The sequence below is a fragment of the Phodopus roborovskii genome, unplaced genomic scaffold (assembly GCF_943737965.1).
Source record: "Phodopus roborovskii unplaced genomic scaffold, PHOROB, whole genome shotgun sequence".
Classification (NCBI taxonomy): domain Eukaryota; kingdom Metazoa; phylum Chordata; class Mammalia; order Rodentia; family Cricetidae; genus Phodopus; species Phodopus roborovskii.
This window is the reverse complement of record NW_026126516.1, coordinates 269,929-293,731: the sequence shown is the minus strand read 5'-3', so window position 1 is coordinate 293,731 and position 23,803 is coordinate 269,929. Positions and strand designations below refer to the sequence as shown.

The window sequence follows — 23,803 nt, the reverse complement described above, 5'->3', positions numbered from 1 at the left end:
ACACTGATGATGAATTCTAGACCCTGCAGCCTCTTCATGTTGCCAGTTCATTCCTGTGAAATGTCAGATGCTCTAAGGACATAAGTAATTCGAGTCTGTGAATACAGGCTGGCTGTATTTTTATTGAGTGAAGCCCCTGTTCCTAATCTCCTACCACATGCCATGGGAGGCATCATTCAATGCTATGTTTTAGAGATTCATCTATACTGCTACATGTACCTTTCGATTGCTTTCCATCGCCATAAAATAATTGTGTTGTAAATGCATGTTATAGTTTATACATTCATTTTCCCTTTAGCTGACATTTGAGTCATTTCTAGTCTCTTGTTAACACATGGTAACTTTCTCAAAGGTGTATATAGCATGAAACTGTCAGATGATGGAGTAAGTGGGTGTGGAACTTTATAAGAAAAAGTCAGTTTGCTTTCACAGTAGTTAGAACATTTTATCACCATGCTTTGACTCATAGTTGCTTCAGCACTGGGCCTTACCACAGTTTCTTCTAATTTTTGCAAATGTAGCTATTATAAATCATATTTTGTGGTCTTATTAAAAATCTATACTAATGATACTGAGCTTCATTTTCAGATGTTTTGAGGAACAATTTCTGTTTCCTCTGTCAAACACAGTTCTTTTTGCTATACGGTTGCTTATTTTGTTGAGCTGTTTATATATTCCAGTATGTTCAAGTGATTTATGTTTTATGGATGGCAAGTATCATTTCCCAATGTTCAGCCAGTCCTTTTCATTTTCTTTTTTCTTTTTGTTTTTCTGAGAGATGGCCTCTGTAGCCCAAGCTGGCCTCAAATTTACTATGTAGTTGAAGAGACTAGACCTGAGTTCTTAATTTGCCAGTCTCTACCTCCTCAATATGCAGGTGTGTGCTACCGTGCTAGGCCTCTTTTTATTTCTTAATCTTTTATCAGCTACTTCCTAATTTCTATACAACCAAATCTTTTTGTCTGTGTTGCCTGTGTGTGTGTGTATGCACACACAGATGTGCGTGTGCCACCGTGCCTGCAGGAAGTGAGAGGACAACCTTGAGTACTGGTCCTCACCTTCCATGTTGTTTAAGACTGGGTCTTTTGTTATTCACTGCCGTGTACAGTGTACAGGCTATCTATCCTGCCCATGGGTTTCCAGGGATTCTTCTGCCTCTACCATTCATCATGCCCTAGGAACACTGCCAAGCACACTGCCAAGTCCAGCTTTCTGTGGGGCCTGGGGATTTGAACTGAGGTCTTCAAACTTGAACAGCAAGCATTTTATTCATTAAGCCATCTCTCCAGCCCTTATCTATTTTCTCATGGATAATGTTTCATATATTAAGAAATTTCCTTTGCATGGAAGGTGGGAGAGTAGGTTTTTTTCCAGTATACAACTATTTATTGAATACTGTCTACCTTTACTTCCAATAACATATACAATGTATGTACAGTCAGATAATATTCAGATACTGCAAAGTTATTTTCTTGGCTTCTGCTGAACAAGTAATCCAGATAATGAGAAGACTGAGTCTACCAGTAAGGAGTTAGTCAGAGTAAAGGAAAAGCATGTTCAATAATGTATATTAACAAATTTGTTCACTTCGATGGCAGGAGATCTCCAGTTGCCAGTGTCTGTATGATTACTTGTCCATAAGACATCTTAGGTAGTCCATGGATCAGAGCCTCTCAGTATATAGACTTCAACTTTCTGTAAAGGAATGGCTCACTGTAGGAATCTATACATGTCCATTTAAATCTGGCTTAGCTAATTAAGACAAATAAGGGTGCTTAGTTTCTTTGCCTGAGTGAGAGTTAGCATCTACAAAATTTTGAAAATTGCTACATTTATATGATAAACATATGAATTTTGATGTAGCTTTTAAATTATCTAATCTAAATTATTCAGTTAACTACAGAATCTGTTTTAATTTGGAAGGCTATGACTTCAGGAAAAAAATTTAATCTAACCTGATGTGATTTCTTAGATTGTTCATGATGATGATGAAATCTCATGAACATGGATTATCACCCATGGTTTTAGTTTTGGTGAATATTAAAAAAACAGGTAAGCATTTAAAAAATATATCCACATACAAACAAAAAATCCAGGATGGCCCTCTGAATCCTAGTTCAAAATAAGTTCTTATTGAATAATGACTGGAAATTTTTCTCAACATTAAAATAGGGGAATGTTCTATAAAAACAGAGGAAATATACCATGGTGTGAGCTGTTCTGGTCTGTCAAAGCAGTGATTCCCAACCTGTGGGTCCTGACCCCTTTGGGGTTCAAAGGACCATTTCACAGGAGTCACCTAAGACCACTGGAAAATACAGATATTTACATCATGATTCATAACAGTAGCAAAATCACAAGTAGCAATGAAATAATTTTATGGTTGGGGATCACCACAACATGAGGTACTGTATTGAAGGGTTGCAGCATCAGGAAGTTTGAGAACCACTATGTTAAACAAAGCACCTACAGAAAAAATATGTAATGCTTTGTGTCACAACTGTTGAGCTTGCCTGGTCTAGCAGCCTGTGTATCACCTCCTGGTATTATGAAAGCTAATCAGAGAGAAGGTATTGGGATCAGGTCCAGTTCTATCCCTCCAGGTCCTGTTTCCAAAGTGCATAGTGTCATCAGCAGTAGGAATTCAGACTGTGTAGGTTTTGTGGTTCCTACCAAAATATATTGTGAAATTGGGAAAGGGAAATAATTTGCACCCCTCAGTTCATTCGTTTGTTCACTTTTAGCTAATAATTTTAAATCAGTTTCCCATCTGGTCATACTTGAGATAATTATGTGATGTTGGAATAGTTTGGATAAAGTAGATGTTGTTTAAGGTGGTATTTTTGTGTATTAGCTTTTTATCAATTTAAAGATATATTTTTGTTCTAGGGGCCAAATTTAGAAAATACATTGGCCATTCAGCTCATGTAACTAATGTCAGATGGTCACATGATTATCAGTGGGTTATTTCTATTGGTGGAGCTGACCACTCTGTCTTTCAGTGGAAATTTATTCCTGAAAGGAAATTAAAAGACGCTCTTCACATAGCACCCCAAGGTAAGCTTAAACAGCTTCTGCATTCATAGCTCCAAATTAATGATTTTACCTTTAAACCTTATTAACTAGCAGAAATTGCCGGTTAAAATAGGTGTATATCTTTAAAGTCAGGTGACACAGAGTACTTGTCAAATGAGTGAAGCAATAGTTCTGCTAGCGAAACCAACAATCTTTTATCTCAGAGATATGGGTTAAAAATGTTTATATATTTTTAAAATTCACCTGTTGTGTGTAGTATTTTTAATGTTGATTATAGGCTATGTTCACTTGAAACTACATAGACATTTAAATTTGGTGTACCTGTCACTAGGGAGCCAGTGGAGGGATTTAAAGGAGCTATTGAGTTTGCAGTGAGTGGACAGGAAGGTAATCTGTAGTACAGTTTACTGACATCCGTGTCCCTTAAATAGGTAATTTCATCTTATTTTATGGTTTGTTTCCATGTCAAGTTGGCAGAGTCACCTCTTTATTATTAATTTTACATTGTTGTTTTGAAAGTAAATCTTTAAACAAGTGATATTTCATTTTTTAAAAAATTCACAGAAAGTCTGGCTGAGTCCAACAGTGATGAATCAGATTCAGATCTATCTGATGTTCCGGAACTGGATTCTGAGATTGAGCAAGAGACACAGCTTACTTACCACCGGCAGGTAATGCCCTAGTAGCCTATGATGTTGTCCTCCTTTTATCTATTGTGAATTTTTATGGCTTCAACTCCCACTCCCTTTGAACATAGCATGCTTGTATAAAATGTTCTTTTATATTAAATGCTTGATGTACTAAGTCTGCATTCTGTTTACCTCTAGAATTTTGTCACCATAGACCACTACATTCCCTTTGAAGTGTTTCCTTATGAAGTATAAAAGTTCTTGTAATACTAAATTTTATGAAGTATTCTCTTACTAGCATCTGAAAATTATAAGAGTATATGAGCATCTTTATTAATACCTACCTTAATCGTATTCCTGTGCATATACATTTTTAAGGTTTACAAAGAAGATCTACCTCAGCTTAAAGAACAATGCAAAGAAAAACAGAAAAGTGCTACTTCTAAACGAAGAGAACGTGCTCCAGGAAATAGTATTCGATTACACTTCATTCATGGGTATAAAATACTAATTTTCATTTGTGTGTTTGAATTTGACTTTGTGCTTAATAGCTTGGCAAGTCATCCCACCTTGCTATACCTTCGTTTCCCTATCTTCAAATTGGTGCCTGACTAAAACTGTTGCAATGAGGAGTAACTAAACAATGCCAGTGATGGTGGTTGTCTGGCACACGGTGAGGCACTGTGAAAGTCTTGATTAAATTTCTAAAACACTGTCTCTTGAAAGTTTGATACTACATTCATAGAAGTGGACATGACACCTTTAAAAATGTAAGAGGTAATTATCTCTCCTACAGTGTAACTGAATTGGAGTTTTCTGAGTCCCCCTTTGCCTGCATATTTAGGATTTGATGTTTAGCTAGTTGTTCTTAGTTTCTGGCTTCCCTTGGAGCACATGCTGCACAGGCCTCACATTTCAGCTCCGCTGCAGTAAGTTTTTACTCTTGGCAGGCGTGCATTTTCTCATGTATTTCTAGGGATGGAGAGATGGCGCCGTAGTTAAGGTTTGTTACTCTTCCATGGGACCTGAATATTGTTCCTAGCACCTATGGTCTCCAGGGGCGCGTGCGCACGCGCGCGCGCGCGCGCGCACACACACACACACACACACACACACACAATCTTTAAAAAGTATTTCCTTTCCAGTGTTAAAAAGTATTAAAATAGATAATGTTTGTTTTGTTGTATTGAATGAATTGGACTTCTTTGAAGCGCAAAGCGAGGTTGTCATTGACAGGATTGTATTAGCCATTTTAATTAACCAATTAAAATATTTAAATTGATTGCTTAAAGTTCCAAATGACTGTTGGAACACGTATTGCATTGTCACAGTTCAACAATGTGCGTTTTACAAAGTACTGTGTGAGACCTTCCTCTCACTTCTCCATGCCCCCACCCAGGTGTCATTCCCTTCCCTGTAAATAATATCTACTTTTAGAAATATTTCAATGCAAATATGTATTCATTCTTTACTATTGTGTATAAAAGGAAGTGGTTTTACTTTGTAGAGTACAAACTTAATAGTGTTTTTGCAAATACTAGAATACAGAAATTTCTGTACCTGATTTTATTCATTAACACCTTAGCCTAGCTTTAGCTATTTGTAGCCAAAGAGGCTCTTAACAATATGTAGAGTCTAAGAAATTGGCATTTTCCTTTAACTATTCAGTTCCTTTAAGACCTGAAATTAAATGATCTGAATGACATCTACTTTTCTGTATGTTATATATAGAGTGATCAGATGAAAGATTAAAATGACTTATTTTATGCATTAGTTACAGAGGTTATGACTGTCGAAGTAATCTTTTCTACACTCAAATTGGTGAAATTGTGTACCATGTGGCCGCCGTGGGTGTCATATATAATAGACAACAGAACACACAGCGTTTTTACCTGGGCCATGATGATGATATTCTGTGTCTGGCTATTCATCCTTTGAAGGACTATGTGGCCACAGGCCAGGTAAGTCCCCTTAAAAGACCATGTGACAATTAAGTCTGATAGGCAAACTTTTCAAAAACTTGTTTTTGAGATTTATTTTTATGTGTATGGATGTCTGGCCTACATATATGTTTGTGTATCATGCACATACAGAACCCATGGAGTCTAGGAAAGAGTAAACGATACCCTGGAATTAGCACTCTAAATGGGTGCTGGGAATCAAAGATGGGTCGTCTGGCAAAGCAGTCTTAACTGTTGAGTCATCTCTCTAGCCCCCAAACCTGATTTCTTTAAGTTGAATAACTAAAGCAAAGCAATATAAGTAATTACTTAACAAAATGCTCTATACACACAGACTGACTATGTCTTTTGTCTTTCAATTGCAGTACCACCTACCAGGTTTACCAAAGCACAGGTTCTGAAATCTTGCAAGATACCTTTATTTATGGGTATTTATAAAGGAGGCAAAACGTTGTTTGCAGATTCTTACTGTTTTTTTTTTTTTTTAAGAACTGTACTGCCTTCTTAATGTTTATTTAGTTTACTTTCACCCCAACCTATGAGTATTTAATAGCCAAAGGCAAAAGTGCCAAGGAACCATGGAGTGGGACCCTGAAAACCGAGAGTCAGAATAAGTTGGTTATCTCATATGTTTTGTCATAGTAATAAAACCCCAGCTACCATAGGTGCTAGACCCCTGAAATGAGATGCCTCCAAGCATACTGCTATGTATGGTTCTAGATATTCTTCAGTCACAGAGATGGTACCATGTGTTCTTAATGCCCTGTTTTTCTAAGGAGTTTACAAAAGTTACCTGAATGCCATAATACTCAAAGTGCCTATCACAGTGCCCTGCCAACAATAGGTACTTAGTAATCATTTATTATCGTCCTTGATGAAGTGTGGGAGGAGTAGGCGGAGTCATATGTAGTTCTGTAATATTGCTAGAGACACTGTACCCCGCTTTATTACCTGCTTTTGTTTTGTCCAGGGTATTAAACTGCAGGCTGCATATATACTAAGCATGTGCCTGTATCCATGAACCGCAGCCTCAGTCCCCTTAACTAACATTTGGACTGTTTTCAGTTAGTAAAATAGTGGCTCATACTGTGACATGTTCGTTTTCACAAATTTGTGTCATTTTCCTTGGTTCTCTCTTCACTCTGATCCCCTAAGTCCCTCTTAGAGTTTGAAGAAATGTTATTTTTTTTTTTAAAAAAAATCTCTTTGTTTATGCTCTTCTTTTTGTTTTTAACTTGATAAATTTCCACGACAAATAAAGGCTATATAAGTGTTTCATTTCCTTTTAACGGATATAAAAAGAATTGTTAACAATGGCCTTTATAATTGTATCTTTACCAGGTAGGTAGAGATCCCTCAATTCACGTATGGGACACAGAAAGCATTAAACCATTGTCTATATTAAAGGGCTACCACCAATATGGCGTCTGTGCAGTTGATTTCTCAGGTAAGACTCTTCTGTCTTCTATATAGTGTTTAAATCAGTGTTACCTAAACTTGCTATTTAGCTGTGGCCTTCACAGTTGTTTATCAAGTGCACATACTATTGTAGTCAAACATAATAATTAAACTAGGTTTTCTGGCTTGTTTGTATTTTACAGTGTAATGACCATAGCTATAAAGTCTTTTTTAAAATGTCCCTGTTAATGTAAGCATAAAAATGGTTTTGTGCAAAATACCTTAATACTGTCATCTCTTGTAATGTGTACCTTCCCTTTGAGCAAATTTTGATGTTAATCTTTTACAGCTTTAAAGCAAACTTTGAAAAATGTTTAGGATGAATGAAATGAGGATGTTTCCTAGGTGTCTATATTAAGTAGTAATTTCAGAGCATCTTAGTTTAGTTCATACTATATCAGTTTAGCAACTACAGATATACCTGCAGTGAAACCTGGTGTGTGGCCTGGAAGAAATTTTTTTTTATCGAAGAAGTGTGTATTATGGTTTTGCTGCCTTAACCAAAGTCTGTTATCCATAAGTGAGAATTGGGAGAGGGGAGAACATATATACACATATATTTTCAAGAATACTAATAGTTGAGAAACAAGAAAATGCAAAGCAGGCAGCGGATCACCAATAAAAACATCAATGCTAGCCCTGGGTTGCAAAGTGAGGCTGAGTGGAAAAGTTTCTCTTATGGTTTGACTTACACTCAGGTAACACGTGCACTTCTGTCAGTATGCCTTGAGCAGTCATTCGCTACAGTGTTTAACACAGTCACATTCGCTACAGTGTTTAACACAGTCATTACTTGTTCTTCCTAACTAACAGTGATGACTGAAACTTAGCCTTCACTAAAACCAGCCATGGTAGTGACAGTGCGAAGTAACCTAGATGTGTTTCATTTTATGTACTTGTCATAGCCACTGAGTTTTTATGGCCCAGTAACGTTAACAGTGAATTTAACCGAAGTAGGTCTATTTCCCTTTCCTTTCTTATTTTCTTAACACAGACTTTGGTTTTATTTTTAATTGACCTATAATAATTATTTATATTGATGGAGTGTAGGGTGATTTATGTGTGTGGTTCCAGCAATGGACCACAAGACTTTACATACACCAAACAAGTACTCAGCCACTGAGCTATACCCCCAGGCCCTAGTATGAGGTTCTGATACAGGCATATATTATATAATAATCACCTCACAGGGCATTTAGGATATCCATCATTTTATACATGTACCACCCTCCACCCCAAGCCTTCTTTTCAACCTAATGAATAAAGTAACTTAGGCCAGGTGTGATGATGATTAAAAACCCCATTATCCCAGCTTGGAAGATGACTCTATGAGTAAAATTACTTGCTGCCTGAGCCTGACAACCTAGGTTCAATCCCTAGAGCTCATATAAAGGTAGATAGAAAGAACCAGCTCCATATAGTTGTTCTTTAACTTACACACACACACATACACACACAAAACACACACACACACATACACACACACACACACACACATACACACACACACACACACACACATACACACACACACACTCACACAAATTTAAGTAAAACGAACCATTATACTCACTTTCCTCTAAATTCTGGTCCTTTTCATGGATGTATACATGCCTAACATTTATCATTACTTTTTCAAGTTGTAAATATAGTGCTGTAGTATATTAGCCCATTTGCTGTTGCTACAGTAAAACACCTTAAGGTGGATATTAATAAAAACAGAGACGGGGAGAGTTCACAATTATGAAAACTGAAAATTCAAGTCAAGTGGCTCTGCTTGTAGTAAGAGTCTCTGGCTGTGTCACAGGGTAACAGATAGCATCATGGTGGGGGTAAGTGCAAAAGGAAGAGATGACATGGTGAGACAGGAAGCCAGGGAGAGGGTTTTTGTTTTGTTTTTTCAAGGCAGGATTTCACTGTGTAGCCTTGGCTGTCCAGGCACTCACCCTGTACACCAGGCTGGTCTTGAACTCACAGTGATCCATCTGCCTCTGCCTCCCCAGTGCTGGGATTAGAGGCTTGCACCACCACAGCCCTCTAGACTTTTACTGTAACAACCATTATAATAGAGCTAGCTCTTCCTGAGAGGGCAGAACACCTGGCAGTTTAATCCCCTCATGCCAGGCCCATCTTAACTGGTCTACCAGCTTACATCATCACACCGGGGGCAAGCGTCCAGCCTGCAAGACAGGAGATGGAGGGCCTGTTTGAGTGAGCGCCTGTAGCTCTGGAAAACATATTCATTATATGGCTTTGACTTTAGAGTCTCATCTTTGTGGCTTTCACAGCTGATGGGAAACGCCTGGCTTCAGTTGGAATAGATGACAGCCACACCATTGTACTGTGGGACTGGAAGAAAGGGGAGAAATTGTCAGTGGCAAGGTAAAGAGAACCCTCACCATGGTGGTAAAACACTAATGTTAAAGTGTACTTCACTTTTTTGAAGTCAACCTAATACATGAGATTTTTGTGATTATCAGCTGTTATTACCTTTTATTATTTTTATTACCTTTAGATAAATATAATCAAGCTAAAAGATAAATGATTATTATTTCTTGTAGGTTTAACCCCTGTGAACCCATTTTGAATGTGCCTTAATAAGACATTGGAAGTTACCATTTCAGTTTATGATTACAAATAATGTATCCTATTAAAAGCTATTATGTAACCAACTGGGAAGCATGGTAAAATGTTCATATGTTTAATTGAAAAAAAGATGTACATATATCAAAAAAGAAATTGTATGTTGTTTTCTAGTATTTTTCTTCATTTCTACTTTCTATACTGAGCATGATTTATTTTATAATAAAATACTGACAGTAGTTTAAAGGGGAAGTAGTTAAGAGTGTCAGAGGCTACAGTTTAAGTTTTTTACTCCCTCAAAGTGAGATGGTAAAGTACTTAAAAACATGAATGCTTTTTTGGAGTATAGATGATATCTAAGGACACAGTAGTTTCAAAGGAACTTTGAGGGGCTGGTAAGAAGGCTACGTGTATAGAAGCACCAAACATAACCTTAGTTTGATCGTAAGAGACTATGAACTGGAAGGGGAGAGGTAATCCCTGCACATTATCCTCGCACTTCTGACACACATACTGTGGTGTAAACACCTCTCTCCACAAATAAATAAACGTAATAAAAGGAATATTGAAGGGTATGCTAAGTTGTAATGAATTGCTGTTTTAAAATCTCTCTAACTCGTTCCTGTCATAGTCATGGGTACTATCTAAATAAAATTCTGTTTTCCTGTCTGGAGAACCTGTTGAGCAGGGTTAACACACTTAAATAGTGACAAGTGTATAAATGAATGACTTCACAGCCTGAATGTCAGAGACCAGCAGGAAACAACTGTCTCGTAGGTGGAGGGCTCTAGCTAGGATGTGAGTTGTCTTGAGATGGATTCTCTGCAGAACTAAAACATTCTGGTTTATTTCAGAGGCAGTAAAGATAAGATTTTTGTTGTGAAGATGAACCCCTATGTGCCTGATAAACTAATTACAGCTGGGATTAAACACATGAAATTTTGGCGTAGAGCAGGTAAGAAAATGTTTCTTTTACTCTTTTTAAATGCGAAAAAGCATTAGCCTTTCCGATAACTTAGCTAAGTACATTTGGTATGCTGTCCTGGATCCTGGGATAGGAACATTTTTTTTTTTTAGAAAATCTGAAATATGAATTAGACCTGATGTTCAATTAATAGCACTGTGTAAATAATGGTTTCTTAGTCTTGACAAAGGGATAGTAATATTAAGATGTTAGTATTTAGGGAAACTAGGACAAGGACTATGCCTAAGCACTGTTATTTTATATCTTTCTTTAAACCTAACATTATCCAAGATAACCTTATGGGTGGGAGGGGGTCATAGGTCAGGGGTAGAATGCATTTCTAGCATTTCTCAGGCTCTGATTTGATCCCCACCATCAAAAAAGAAAATGTTTCATTTTAAGGAGTGCTCTTATATTGGTACATTTTAAACAAAGGTGATTTAACCTGTAGGATTAGTCTGTTAATGTTCAGATTTATCCCTTTTGTTAAAGACATGTTTTATAGTCTAAATTAAAATTGAAAAGTTTTGCAAAAATGCTTTATATGCTAAAAAGTAATACAGAAACACTCTGTTTGTTTAGTCATTTGTAACTGTAAATCACAAATATGAACTGAACTCATATTTTATCATAAAGCACCTCATTCAAATAGGGTGGTATATTTATGTCAGCAATGTGGCATTGAAGTCTCAGTGAACTGAACCATTTCAGAGAAGATGCTCAAGCGTGAGAAGTAAAACATCAGAAAACGACAAACTTTGGGATGACATTTCCCAAGTTCACCTGACTTCCAAGTTGTAAACTATATGGGTCATGAACTGATGTTTCAGACTTGTACTGAATGCTGTACCAGAGGCTCAGTAAATCATAGCGTTTACAGTTATAAAGTGAAATAGAATGTGGGGTTTCATTCTCATAAATTTAAATAATCTTTTCATTTGGCCATATCAGTCACATGAAACTGAAAATGCCTACTATGTAACACTCGAGAAGACACACAGACACACCCCTCATCTACATGTTTGTTTGAAACAAGAGATTTAAAGAGAGTAACTACTAAGTGGCTGGAGAGATGGCTCAGTGGTTGAGAGCACTTGCTACCTTCCAAGGACCAAGTTAATTCTGCTCCCAGGAAGGGGATCCATTGCCCTCTTCTGGACCTCATAAGTACTGCATGAATGCAGTACATAGGTGTACATGTGGGCAAAACACACATACATATAAAAAAAAAAACTTGTCACAGATTCCCTTCAATTATAAAACATTTTAAAAAAGAAAGTAAGTACATACCTTAAAAATTGTAATTAACAATTTTCCTTAAGTTTTGTTAGACATCTAATAGCCTTGGAACTGAATCATAAATGGATAAATGATAAGGTTTGATATGCATTTTCAGTCTTCCATATTTTCATAGGTCGGATCCATAGAGTTCATTGTGCAAGTAAAAATAATTACCTACTTTCTTTACCTATTACCTAGCCCCTTATGTGTATAGTTTTAGTCAGATTATTAGTTGAAGGAACACCCTGAGCATGAGGTTAAACTGGATTCTCATGCTATTTTCCCCCAAGTCTATACTTCTTTGTAACTGTAATTTTTTTTATGAATTAGGAGGAGGATTAATTGGAAGAAAAGGCTACATAGGCACTCTGGGGAAAAATGACACAATGATGTGTGCAGTGTACGGATGGACTGAGGAGATGGCTTTTTCTGGAACATCCACAGGAGATGTGTGCATCTGGAGAGATGTTTTTCTTGTAAAAACAGTTAAAGCCCACGATGGGCCAGTGTTCAGTATGCACGCATTGGAGAAAGTAAGTAACCTAAGGTAATTTTAAGTACAGTTATCATGGGAGGAGCACTGCTTTCTACTTGGCTTGGCTTCCCAACTGTAGTCTGTGTTTGTCTTTCTTTCCTTAAGTATATGAAATAGGTGTTCTGCTTAAAAACATGTTTGAATGCCATATAGTGGCACATGCCTGTAACCCCAGTACTCAGAAGATGAACGGAGGAGGATCCTAAGTTCAAAATCATCTTTGGATGAATAACTAGTTCAAGGATAGCTTGAACTACATGAGACACCATCTTAAAAAAAAATGAACAAAAGCTTTTGCTGGAACTGGCGGCTCAGGTCTATAATCTCAGCACTCAGGAGAGACTGGAAGTTTGAGGCTAGCATGGGCTATAAACAGATTCGCTTAACATTTAAAAAAATTAAAAAATTTTTTTAAAAAATGGAAAGGAAAAGAAGGGCTCAGCATCTAAGATACTGCACAGGCCTGGCAACCTGAGCTCAGCTCCTGGAACCCATGGTGAAAGAGAGAACCAACATTTAAAAGTTTTCCTCTGACCTAGACAGAAAAACTGCCTCTCATGCACGCATGCATTATTATGAAAGAAAGGAAAATAAAAGCTTGCTATATTAAGCCCCTGCTACGTTTCTGCATCACACTAAGTGCTCTCTGTATAATCACATCCTGTTCAGTAGTGTTGCTGTTCCCTCTTTTCCAAGGTGAAGTAGGAGGCTTTGGAAGGATGTATGACTGCTGAAAGTGGCAGGTGTAGCTCATCACCCACTGGAGAAACTGCTCTTTGGGCATCCTGTCCTGTTATCACTATAAATATCTACAATCCTGTATTGATGTTTGGGAGCTATAACAGATGCTTATCCTAATCTCTGTTATTCAGTAGCTGTGACTTTCATATACATTCTTTTCTCTATTGTTTTTCGGTATAAAGCAGGTAATTGGTTTTGATGTATTTTAGTCTTTACTAACTGGAACCCTTTGTTTTTTCTTAGGGATTTGTAACTGGAGGAAAAGATGGTATGGTGGCCCTTTGGGATGACTCCTTTGAAAGATGCCTCAAGACCTATGCTATAAAAAGAGCTGATTTAGCCCCAGGATCCAAAGGTGGTTTCATACTTAGTCTATCATTCAGGAAAGGACTAATTATTCATCAATATGCTCATCCACAGAGGTGGAACATGAGAAATATATTTCCCTTCTTGATGAGCATTAGAGTTAAGTAGAACTCCCTTAACATGATGCCAGAGTCACCCTCCTCCTTTCTCTGATGCACTTGATCAACTACTATGTATGACACTCAACGTTTAACTTCCATACTTACGGCATCCAGGAGCTTGCTGTCAGGCTGCATTTTGAGCTTACCTCATGAGTCTGACAAGTCGAGGACCCATAGGGAAAGGAGAGACCTGTGCTGGCCTCCTCTCTAGCCTAGCAGGCCTTTCATTGTCTGTGTGTGTGCATGTATATATATGCATGTGCATTTCTTCCTTTCAGGGACTGTGCCACACTCCCTCCGATCATGGGGCCTTTTCTGCAAGCTTTTGCTTGCTCCTAGAGTCTGTTCTTCCCTCCAGTGGCAGAACCATTTGCTCACTCTTCAGATCTCAAACAGGAATTATTCTAGATGACTTCACCCTCACTTCCCTCTTCAGGAAATTTAATTGCCTTCTTAAGGTCTGTCTTTCCGATAACCTCCTCACACAAGGTCTGTTGCAAGAGCTAGGTCTGCCATGCTTGCCAATATGTTACTGAGGCCTGCAGTTAGCTAAGACACACTGGATGAAGGGATATATCTTACACTGAAGTAGAGCTCCTGGCTTGGATTTTATAAACATCCTAAGGGGAACAGGAAAAAAATTTACTAATATATGAGGCAAAGGAGTGGTTACCAGAATAGTCGTGTGGGATCTGGGTAGAACACAATTCTGTGTTGTTCTGCTTATTCTGAGATTAACAAAAATAGAATTTCTAAAATATTTAAAAAAAAACTTCATATATGACTTTAACTCTCAAATATCACCAATGGAAAAATATACATTCTGCAATTACCTTAACTTCATGCCTACAAGAACTTTTCCCTTTGACATTTCAGGTCTGCTCTTGGAAGATAACCCATCTATACGTGCCATATCATTAGGACATGGTCATATTTTAGTTGGCACAAAGAATGGTGAAATATTAGAAGTGGATAAAAGTGGCCCAATAACACTTCTGGTCCAGGTACTCTAAATACTGACATGCACTTTTCTTCCTTTGCAGTTCATGTTTTCATTCAGACCATGAAAGGCAAAATTGACACTGGTGAAAATGATGCGAAATGAGTTAGGGAAATTAGCTCAAGGACTAGACGTAAGCAGTAAATGAATATACATGCTCTCAGGCACAATTATTGCCAGTGTTTAAGTAAACCTTTATCACTAATTGGGGAATCAGTAGGACAAAAGCTAGTTATAATTTATTTGATCCAGACATTAATTTCATGTTTGATTTTACTTTTTTTGGAGCATTTGTTAAACATAAAATATTTGTTTTCTGAAACTCTTTTGGTTAAGTGTGTCTTCAGTGTGTAGCTTACACAAGTGAAAAAGAACATGACTATAATCTAAATGTATTAATGAAAATATTTTTCAGTGAAAGAAGCTAGTAAAAATTCAGAAATAAACTTTTTTTAAAAGACTGAGCCTCACTGTAGTCTGCCGATCTGGAATTTGCTGTGTTGACCAGACTGGCCTCAAACTCATGGAGATCTACTTGCCCCTGTTCCTGCTTCTACCTTCTTTCTTTCTTTCTTTTCTTTTCTTTTTTAATTTATTTATTTTTATTACATATACAGTGTCCTGTCTGCATGCCAGAAGAGGGCACCAGATCTCATGATAGATGGTCGTGAGCCACCATGTGGTTGCTGGGATTGAACTCAGGACCCCTGGAAGAGCAGCTAGTGGTCTTACCCTCTGAGCCATCTCTCCAGCTCCTTCTACCTCCTTTCTTAATGCAGACATATTTCTTTAATTCTCTGCTTCATTCTTGTTAGGACACCAAAGAGCATGCACAGAGTACTGCTCATGCCTTACTTAGTGCTTTATTGTTAATGCCCTGTCAGTGAGATTGTGTAAAAGACAACACATGTACTAATGATAGCTTATTAATTTCAACTACATAATATGTCTTTGAAATAAGAACATACTAAAATCATTGCAGGGTTTCTCGTGTGTGTGTGTGTGTGAGAGAGAGAGAGAGAGAGTGTGTGTGTGTGTGTGTGTATATGTGTGTATGAGAGAAAGAGAGAGAGAAGAGAGAGAGAATGTGTGTGTGAGAGAGATTGTGTGTGTGTGTGAGAGAGAGAGAGAGAGAGAAGAGAGAATGTGTGTGTGAGTGTGAGAGAGAGAGAGAGAGATTGAGATTGTGTGTGTATATGTATGTATGTCAATGTATCTCTGATTGGCCTAGCACTCAGGACTCATGGTTGTCCCCCTTGGGTCATATACCACATATCTGGCTAGTCAGACAGTATTACTACAAATGCCCTTAGATGTGAATAAGAGGTGTCACTTTTTAAACGCTCATAGGAAAAGATTTAGAAATCATAAATAATGTCTATTGAAATTTTAAAAATTGTGTGGGGTGGGGAGCTGAGAAGATTGGAGAGGAGATAGATATGAAAATACACTGTGTATGTGTATGGCATTCTCAAAGAGAGGGGAGATTTTAGAGAAAACAAACTGAATAGACTTATTTGAGCACTAAAGTACTCAGGCAGTGGACCACACTCAAAATCAGATCTAGGAAAATGTGCCTCAGTGTGGGCAGCAAGCTCTTGTCAGCTAGGTGCAAAAGGCAGAGATCCATTTGACTGGTTAGAATTATTAAATCTTAGCTTGGCATGATTGGCAGTTTGAGATTGTTACATTCTCTGACAGTCTCTGGCTTCTGTTTGATAAAGTATCTAGTTTCATCTTAGTGCTTATGCTGGCTTTCAGGTTCCTTACATAATAACCTAAAGTGTGGATGCTGTCCTAATGGCCTAAGTAAAATTGTTCGCAAAACGGTGCTAGGAATTTAGGCCAGGGTCTCATGCATGCTGAATGCACTCTACCACTGAGTCACACCCCAACCCATCTTACTATTTTTTATCTTGATTTCAATGTCTTTTTAGCTTCCTGATGTTGGGGTTCATGATAGCATTGCCTTAGCTATTATTGCCTAAATGTGGAGGTAAAAGCTTAGTGAACCTAGTGAGACAAATTGAGCAAAGGTTTGATTGTTGGAAAGGAAGAAAAAAAGTAGTAATTTTGGCTCTAACAACTATATACCTTGGATAGTGGGTTAATAAATTGAAAGGCCTCTGTGATATGATGAGTTTAAAAATGAACATAAATAAATTAGTGGTGTTTCTTTATATAGTAGCAATATGAATAAAATATTTACATAAAATACTACTCATAAAATAAAACTATATAATAGCCAGTATTTTTAATTTTTTTATTATTTTACATGTATTCATTGATTTGGGGGGCGGTACACATGTCACAGTATATGTGCAGAAATCAGAGGACAACTTGGGGCAGTTAGTTCTCTTCTTCCACCATGGGATCTAGGAATCAAAATCAGATTGTCAGGCTTGGGGACATGCACCTTCATTTCTGATCCTTCCCACTGGTTAGTCCAACAACCAGGAATTTTATAGTTAAAATATGGAAGGCCTGCACTAAAAAAATATGAAATTTTAACAAATATGTGAAATCTAAATAAATTATAAATTCTGTGTAATTATAATCCATACCTTGATAAGATTATTTTTTCATAAAATCTGCTTTTTAAAAAGTACCTAGAAGAGAAAATAAGAATAAGGAAGAAAATGTTGAGACACTCTCCATAATAGAAATATAGAAAACACAAATTTATATTATCTAAAATAAATAGAGAGTGTGTGTCTCTAACAGGATGTTAAAAGACAGCAGTGTTTGTATCAGTGTTGTCTGTAGATCAGTCTGGGGATCTGTCTCTTCTCTCTCCCTCCATCCCTTCTTCCCTCCCTCCCTCCTTCCCTCCTTCCCTCCTTTTCTTCCTTTCTTATTTTGAGACAGTTTTGTAGGTTGTCCTGGATTGCCTGGAACTCACTGTGTAAATTAAGCTGGCCTTGAATTTGCAGCTATCCCCATGCTTCAGATTCCTGGGTAATGGTAGTATGGGGATGTAGGTTTTTCATAATGAAACTGTAGGCTTTTCACAAATGCTCTTTACTAAGATGAGGAATCATGACTTAATTTCTAATTTATTTAAATGGTTTAAATCATGGGCCAGGAAGGATTTGTTGGATGCTTTTTCTGTCTATTGAGATGCTCATGGTGTTTGATTTTCATTCTGCAACACTTACTACATTGATTGATTTTGAGGTTTGACAACCTTGCTTTCCTGGTTGCAGGGTATAATTGTTTTTACATGTGATGGATTCCATTTGCCAACTTATCATAGAAGATTTTTGTACTCCTGGTTAGAAGGGTTGTTCCTTTGTGTTTTTCTTAGCTGGTTGTGGTATCAGGCCTTAGAAAATTATTTGAGAATTAGTGCCTCATGGTTTAAGAAGAAAGTAGAGGGGGGGGGAAGCTCCTAATCTCTTCTTAAAGAAACAGACTTTATTGCAGAACACAGAAAACAGTCATCTCTAAATGTGCTCTCAAGAACAATGGAGGCTGTGGTGAAAGGGAGTTGGGAAGAATTTGGTAAACTCGGATGGTATGCTAACCAAAAACAGACCAGTCAGCTTGCCCAGAAGTAAAATCTCAGACTCGGGTCTCTGGGTTGAGTGTAAGGACAGGAGAAGGCTTCTGGATCTCGCAGACTTTAGGATGTAAATGATTATGGTAGAAGAAGAGTCAGTGATGTCAGGTCTTCTTGAGTTCCAACGGGGCTTCATTCATTATTCTCAGTAGCACTGTACTTGAGGTAGAGTTGACATCTGGGATAGGAACTGGGGGAAAGCTTCCAGTTGTCAGCTGTGCACATCAAGCATTTATCTTCCAACAGGCAGCTGGTTCAGGACAAGAAACTGATACACTGCCCATCCTGGGAAGCTGGTCCTCCAACCAGGAGTTGGGGACAAAGCCAGGTGTTCTTGGTTGCGAGAATCCTTGTAGGTTTCCATGTGGATGAGTTGGGACCGGGAATAGGGACTGGAATACAGTATATATGCCATCACTATTTTGACCAAATTCCATCAAGTTTTCTTCAGTAAATTTTCCTTTATTCGTTCTATTTCAATGGAATCATGTCAGGGCTTTACTGAATTTGGAATCTTTCTGTCAGTTTTCTGTGGAGGGCTTCATCTAATTCATTTATTTTCAGATTACGCTGAGATGAACTGTGTTTTCTTTACAGGGACACATGGAAGGAGAGGTGTGGGGTTTGGCCACACATCCTTATCTGCCCATCTGCGCTACTGTAAGTGATGATAAAACCTTAAGAATATGGGATCTCTCTCCTAGTCACTGTATGTTGGCAGTCCGGAAACTGAAAAAGGGTAAGAGGCTCTCTTACTGTCACAATTGTCTGACATTCACCAATAGCCATGGAGTGTCTCTTGTAAAAAATTATTGGAAATTTCCTTATCTTTCTTGGGCTGAATACATGACATTCCATGGGTAGGGTCGTGGAGAGGTCCAAGGCAGGGTGATTTTATTCATATTTTAACTTAACTTGTTTGTTACTTACTATTCAGGTTCTGCTGCTGCCTCTTGCTTTTCCTTACAGTTCTGTAGTTTAACAGAATTGGACATGTGTCTTGTTTACTTGGATTCTTCCTGCTCTATGTTTCCTGAGTTTGTGACCTTGTATTTTGTGTTAATGTTGAAAGATTGTCTTCCAGTGCTAGTGGATCCCCATTAGGAATGCTCCTTTAGGTTATAGGCAGGACTCATGATTCTGGGTTTAAATATTCTTAGTTATCTTTACTTTATTCAGCGCTAGTTCAAGAGGGGAAGTTGGTTTCCTATTTTGAAAGGGGTATGTATGAACTTCTCCTTTTTTTGAGACAAAACTCTCACTATGTCTTCCTGGCTGGCCTCAAACTCTGTCTAGATCAGGCCAGCCTCAAATTCACAGAGACTCACCCACCTCTGTCTCGGGTGTGAGCCATAACATCTGGTGGTGTTTGTGACAGCTGGTTAAGTTCAAATAATAAGATTACTGATGACATGCTGAGTTAGTTGTGAGACAGTGATAGAAGTGGGGCTTTCATAAGAAAACTTTTTGAAAATGACTCAATTTTATAGCAATTAGAGAATAAATAGAAGTATAGGTATACAACATGACTTAATGTTTATGTTATTAAAAGTCTGAGAAATAAATACATTCTAAATATTTACCAGCCCTTAGGAAAGTTCCCATTAACAGCTTCTTTTGCTAGTATGCTGTTGCCCACCTATAATCTCAGTAGAGGTGGTATGATTTCAAGTTTTAGGCCAGTCTAGGCTGTACAGTAAGAACCCATCTAAAAAACAAAGAACAAAACAAAAGCTTGTGTACCTATAGTTTTTAATTGTAGTCAATTCTGAACTTTAATGGAATTTCTGTCCTTTGTATTTTTGCTGTCATTCCAAGCTTTCTTCACTCCATATATCTCTGTAGCCCTATATCTCTGTAGATCTCTAGTTATGAACTGTCCTCTATCCATTATTTAGTCTGTTAGCTCATTTTAATTACATTTTTTTTTCTTCATCAAAGCCAAGAATCATGGGTTTGCCCAAGTGGAGGTCTCTGAAAATAATTTCTCAGGCTACCAAGGGTGACAGTGTAGAGCTTTGTCTCTCTGTCCCTGTTTTCAGGAACAAAATGTCATATACAATACCAGTCTGAAAAGATACGGAAATTGGAAGGAGTGTACATGAATAGGTGGCACAAATCTTTTCACACATTCTGGCTGCAGAAAAAAAAAAATTTCAACAGGAGCTAGTATGAAGCAGAGTTACGTTTTATTAAGAGATTTTAGTATGACTTTAAGCACACGGGTTAGGAGAAGGGCGATTAGGCAGAGAGATACACCCAGGAACATGTCTGTGGGCTTCTCAGTGAGCCACACTTCATTGTCTTTTCAACAGCTGTGCGTACCATTTTGGAGAGTTTGAAGCTATTATGTACAAAGAGTTGCTAAGAACCTTTATAATCATAGGTACCCGACACGATTACTGTCCATAAGATAAACATTTAGGACACATGGATGTAGAAAGGTAGAAGCAATACTAGGAAAATAGTAAAGCCTTATTTGAGGTCACATAGGCTTAGGCTTTCTTATTTGAAAGTATTTATAAAAGTATTTATAAATAAAAGAAACATTGTATGTATAGTGAAGGCCTTTGGAACAAATGTTATCCATTGTGTTGGAATTTTTGCTTCTTAGCTGGCACAAGGCATCAAGGAGACTCTGGGGTGAGGTGCCCTTCCTAATGCAGCATGTTGTGGTGACCCCCAACCATAAAATTATTTTTGTTGCTACTTCATAACTGTAATTTTGCTTCTGTCATGAATCATAATGTAAATATCCAAAATGTAGGATATCTGATATATGACTCATGTGAAAAGGTCATTTGGCCCCAAAGGGGTCATGACCCAGAGGTTGATAACCATTGCTCTAGACTGCTATATTTTGACCTAACTATGAGTCTAGTGACAGACAACACAGGGTGGTTCTGAGAGTTCTTCAGAAAGATGAACATTTCTTTACAAGGCAGCTGCTCCAGGTCAGATTTCTCAGATACAGAGAGAAGCAAACTATGTGGGTTGGCAAGGGAGGCTTAGAATTACATGGAAATTTGAAATCTGGATCTTGAGTCCAACTAAATGTGCACATTAAAAATTTCAGAGTTTCCCATTCAGTGTCACAGTTTCCATAGAAAAAATGTGGTGAGACTGTGTAATTAAATTGACATCATAATTTACCCACAAATCTAAATTTGTGTTTTGTTTTTATGGATCGTTGGGTGTCAGGAATTCTTTTAAACTTGTGGAAGCTTTAACGATTCCACCTAGTGCTGAACACTCACGACCTGAGCCGGTTACTTCTCTCTGTACATGATTCATACATCCAGAATCTCTCGCACATCTTTCCTGTAACCGTCTTTAGCACAGTGTTCATAGGCAGCAGCCCCCTGGGCTCCCCAAGGCCTTAAGTAAGCATCATCACAGTCAGCAGCTGGAGATAGCTTGGCTAATTGAGGTGCTTGTGTGTGACTTCATTTCATTTCCCGTTGTTGCCTGGGACTCAGACTGCTCAGTGCAAAGGGTACAAAGGGATAACTACTAAAAGGCAGTTAATTACTGAAGGCATGTGAGAGGGTTTTGGAGGGCATAAAAGGAACAAGTGAAGAAAGCAGATGTGCCTGTAGGAACAATTGACAGTGAAAGGGAATGGACACAAAGGAGAGGGCCTCGATGCCACTGCATCCTGTGCCGCCTGCGAGTGGTGAAGACGTTTCCAGAATATGTGGACCACGGCTAGTCTAGGAAAGCTCCTACTGTGATATCACAGCCAGCCACAGCCCTACCTCAATCCCTCTAAATGTATCTGCTGGCCCCACTGCTCTAGAAGAAAGAAGCAAGGTCCCTTTCTTCAGTTTGGGCCTTGCAGTTTCCCTGTGGTGGTGAACCAGGGACTGCATTGGTGGGGAAGGAGTTAGCAATAGGAAGAATAGTGTATTGATTATGTGGGCAGTAGCTAGAATACTAGCTGCAGTATAAGGCTGTGGCAAGATGTCTGCAGTTTAAAGCCCTCTTGTGGTTGTCTTGAGCTGCTTTGTATAGTTTCCTGGCATGTAATTCATACCATGTAAACGGAGGGCAGCCCACATTGGCTGCTATGCAGTGTTGGGATCATATGAGCCCCGTTGTACATGCATTTTCCAGTTGTACAATTTCTGCCATTCAAATAAAGGGGATGCAAATCATAGTCATGTGAATAAGAGCAGCCCTAACCAATCAAATTCAGTTCTTGTCCTGGTCTGGTTTCTATTCCTGTGATGAAGACCATGACCAATAACAATACGGAGAGAGAGGGGTTTATTTCTGCTCACAGCTGGGATCCATCAAGAAGGAGAGTTAGAGCAGGAACAGAAGCAAGATCTATGGACGAGTACTGCTTACTGGCTTGCTCCTCCTGGCTTCCTCATCCCGCTTTCTTACACACCCCAGAACTACCTGCCAGGGCTGGCACCACCCACAGTGGGCTGGGCCCCCCACATCAACCGTCGGTCAAGAAAAGGCCCCCAAGCTTGCACACAGGCCAGTGTGATGGCAGCATCTTTTCAGTTGAAGTTCCCTCTTCTAGGATGACTCTAGCTTGTGTCTACTTGACAAACTAACCAGCACAGTCTTGGGGAGAGGCTCAGGTCACAGGATACCAGGTTTTAGCTATGTTGGGATTCCTGGACAATGCTTGTGGAAAGTTCCCAAAGGAGATCACTGTGTCATCTAAGGAGTCTGTTATTAATGGCTTTCCTGCCACATCAAGATGGCTGACAAAAGTAGCTACAGGATTCAGCTTTAATGTCATATATCAGGGAAAAGAAGTATGAATTTGAAGTTGGCTGGCAATTAAACAAGTTCTGTCCAGATCTGTGTTTATAACCGCCACCTGCACACTGCCCTCTCCCCTGCTTGTATCCCTGGCCTGTTCTCCTGAGAAGTGTCAGATGTCAGATGGCTTTCATCATGTCTCCATTGAGGCATCCTTAACTGAGGGATCCATAACACACGTGCTCCTCTCAGTGAATGACGTGAATGACGTCACTGTTTCACCTGGACCCTTGTCTCTCTCTTACCCCACACCCCTTACTCAGGTCCCACCGAGTGAGTCTGTCTCCATACTGTCCACTTCCGTTCCTGCCGCTGCTACCACCTTCCTCTAGGCCATCACTGCCTCCTGACTCTCAAATTGCAGCAATCGTTCCTAGATTTCATCATTACCAATGCATGCTTCATAATTAGATGATTACTTATTCCTAGCTCAGTCTGATTTTCATTCTGTAACAGCTTCACCCTATCCTCAGAATATATACTAGTACCAAAAGCTTTAGGGTTTTGCCTATGCTTGCCATATATCTTGCTGTTAGGATAAACCCATCATTACATCTTTATTTATTAATGTAGCTCTGACCCCTTTTGAAATGAATAGTAACATCATTAATAATAAACAATATTAATAGTATATAGTTTTGAAACAGATGTTCCTAGCTTAAACTAATAATTGTCTAGTGTCCTTTTTAAATTTCTGATGCATTTTTACAAAGATGGCCTCATTTTTAAAATTTTGACTGAATAGAACATTCAGAGATAGCCCTTGCCTCCCACTCCCAACCCCAGTCTTCACTTAGATCA

At 38.4% G+C, this 23,803-nt stretch overlaps 1 protein-coding gene across 1 annotated transcript in view; it reads left to right on the top strand.

Moving 5' to 3' along the window:
• Eml5 (EMAP like 5) overlaps positions 1-23,803 on the top strand; it is a 100,555-nt gene that overhangs the window by 37,762 nt on the left and 38,990 nt on the right. The window contains exons 11-21 of the mRNA XM_051196452.1: positions 2,890-3,057; positions 3,601-3,707; positions 4,044-4,162; positions 5,440-5,626; positions 6,968-7,073; positions 9,373-9,466; positions 10,522-10,622; positions 12,243-12,445; positions 13,432-13,543; positions 14,532-14,659; positions 18,815-18,956. Coding sequence (XP_051052409.1) covers positions 2,890-3,057; positions 3,601-3,707; positions 4,044-4,162; positions 5,440-5,626; positions 6,968-7,073; positions 9,373-9,466; positions 10,522-10,622; positions 12,243-12,445; positions 13,432-13,543; positions 14,532-14,659; positions 18,815-18,956 — 1,467 coding nt within the window. The remainder of the gene's footprint in view (positions 1-2,889; positions 3,058-3,600; positions 3,708-4,043; positions 4,163-5,439; positions 5,627-6,967; positions 7,074-9,372; positions 9,467-10,521; positions 10,623-12,242; positions 12,446-13,431; positions 13,544-14,531; positions 14,660-18,814; positions 18,957-23,803) is intronic.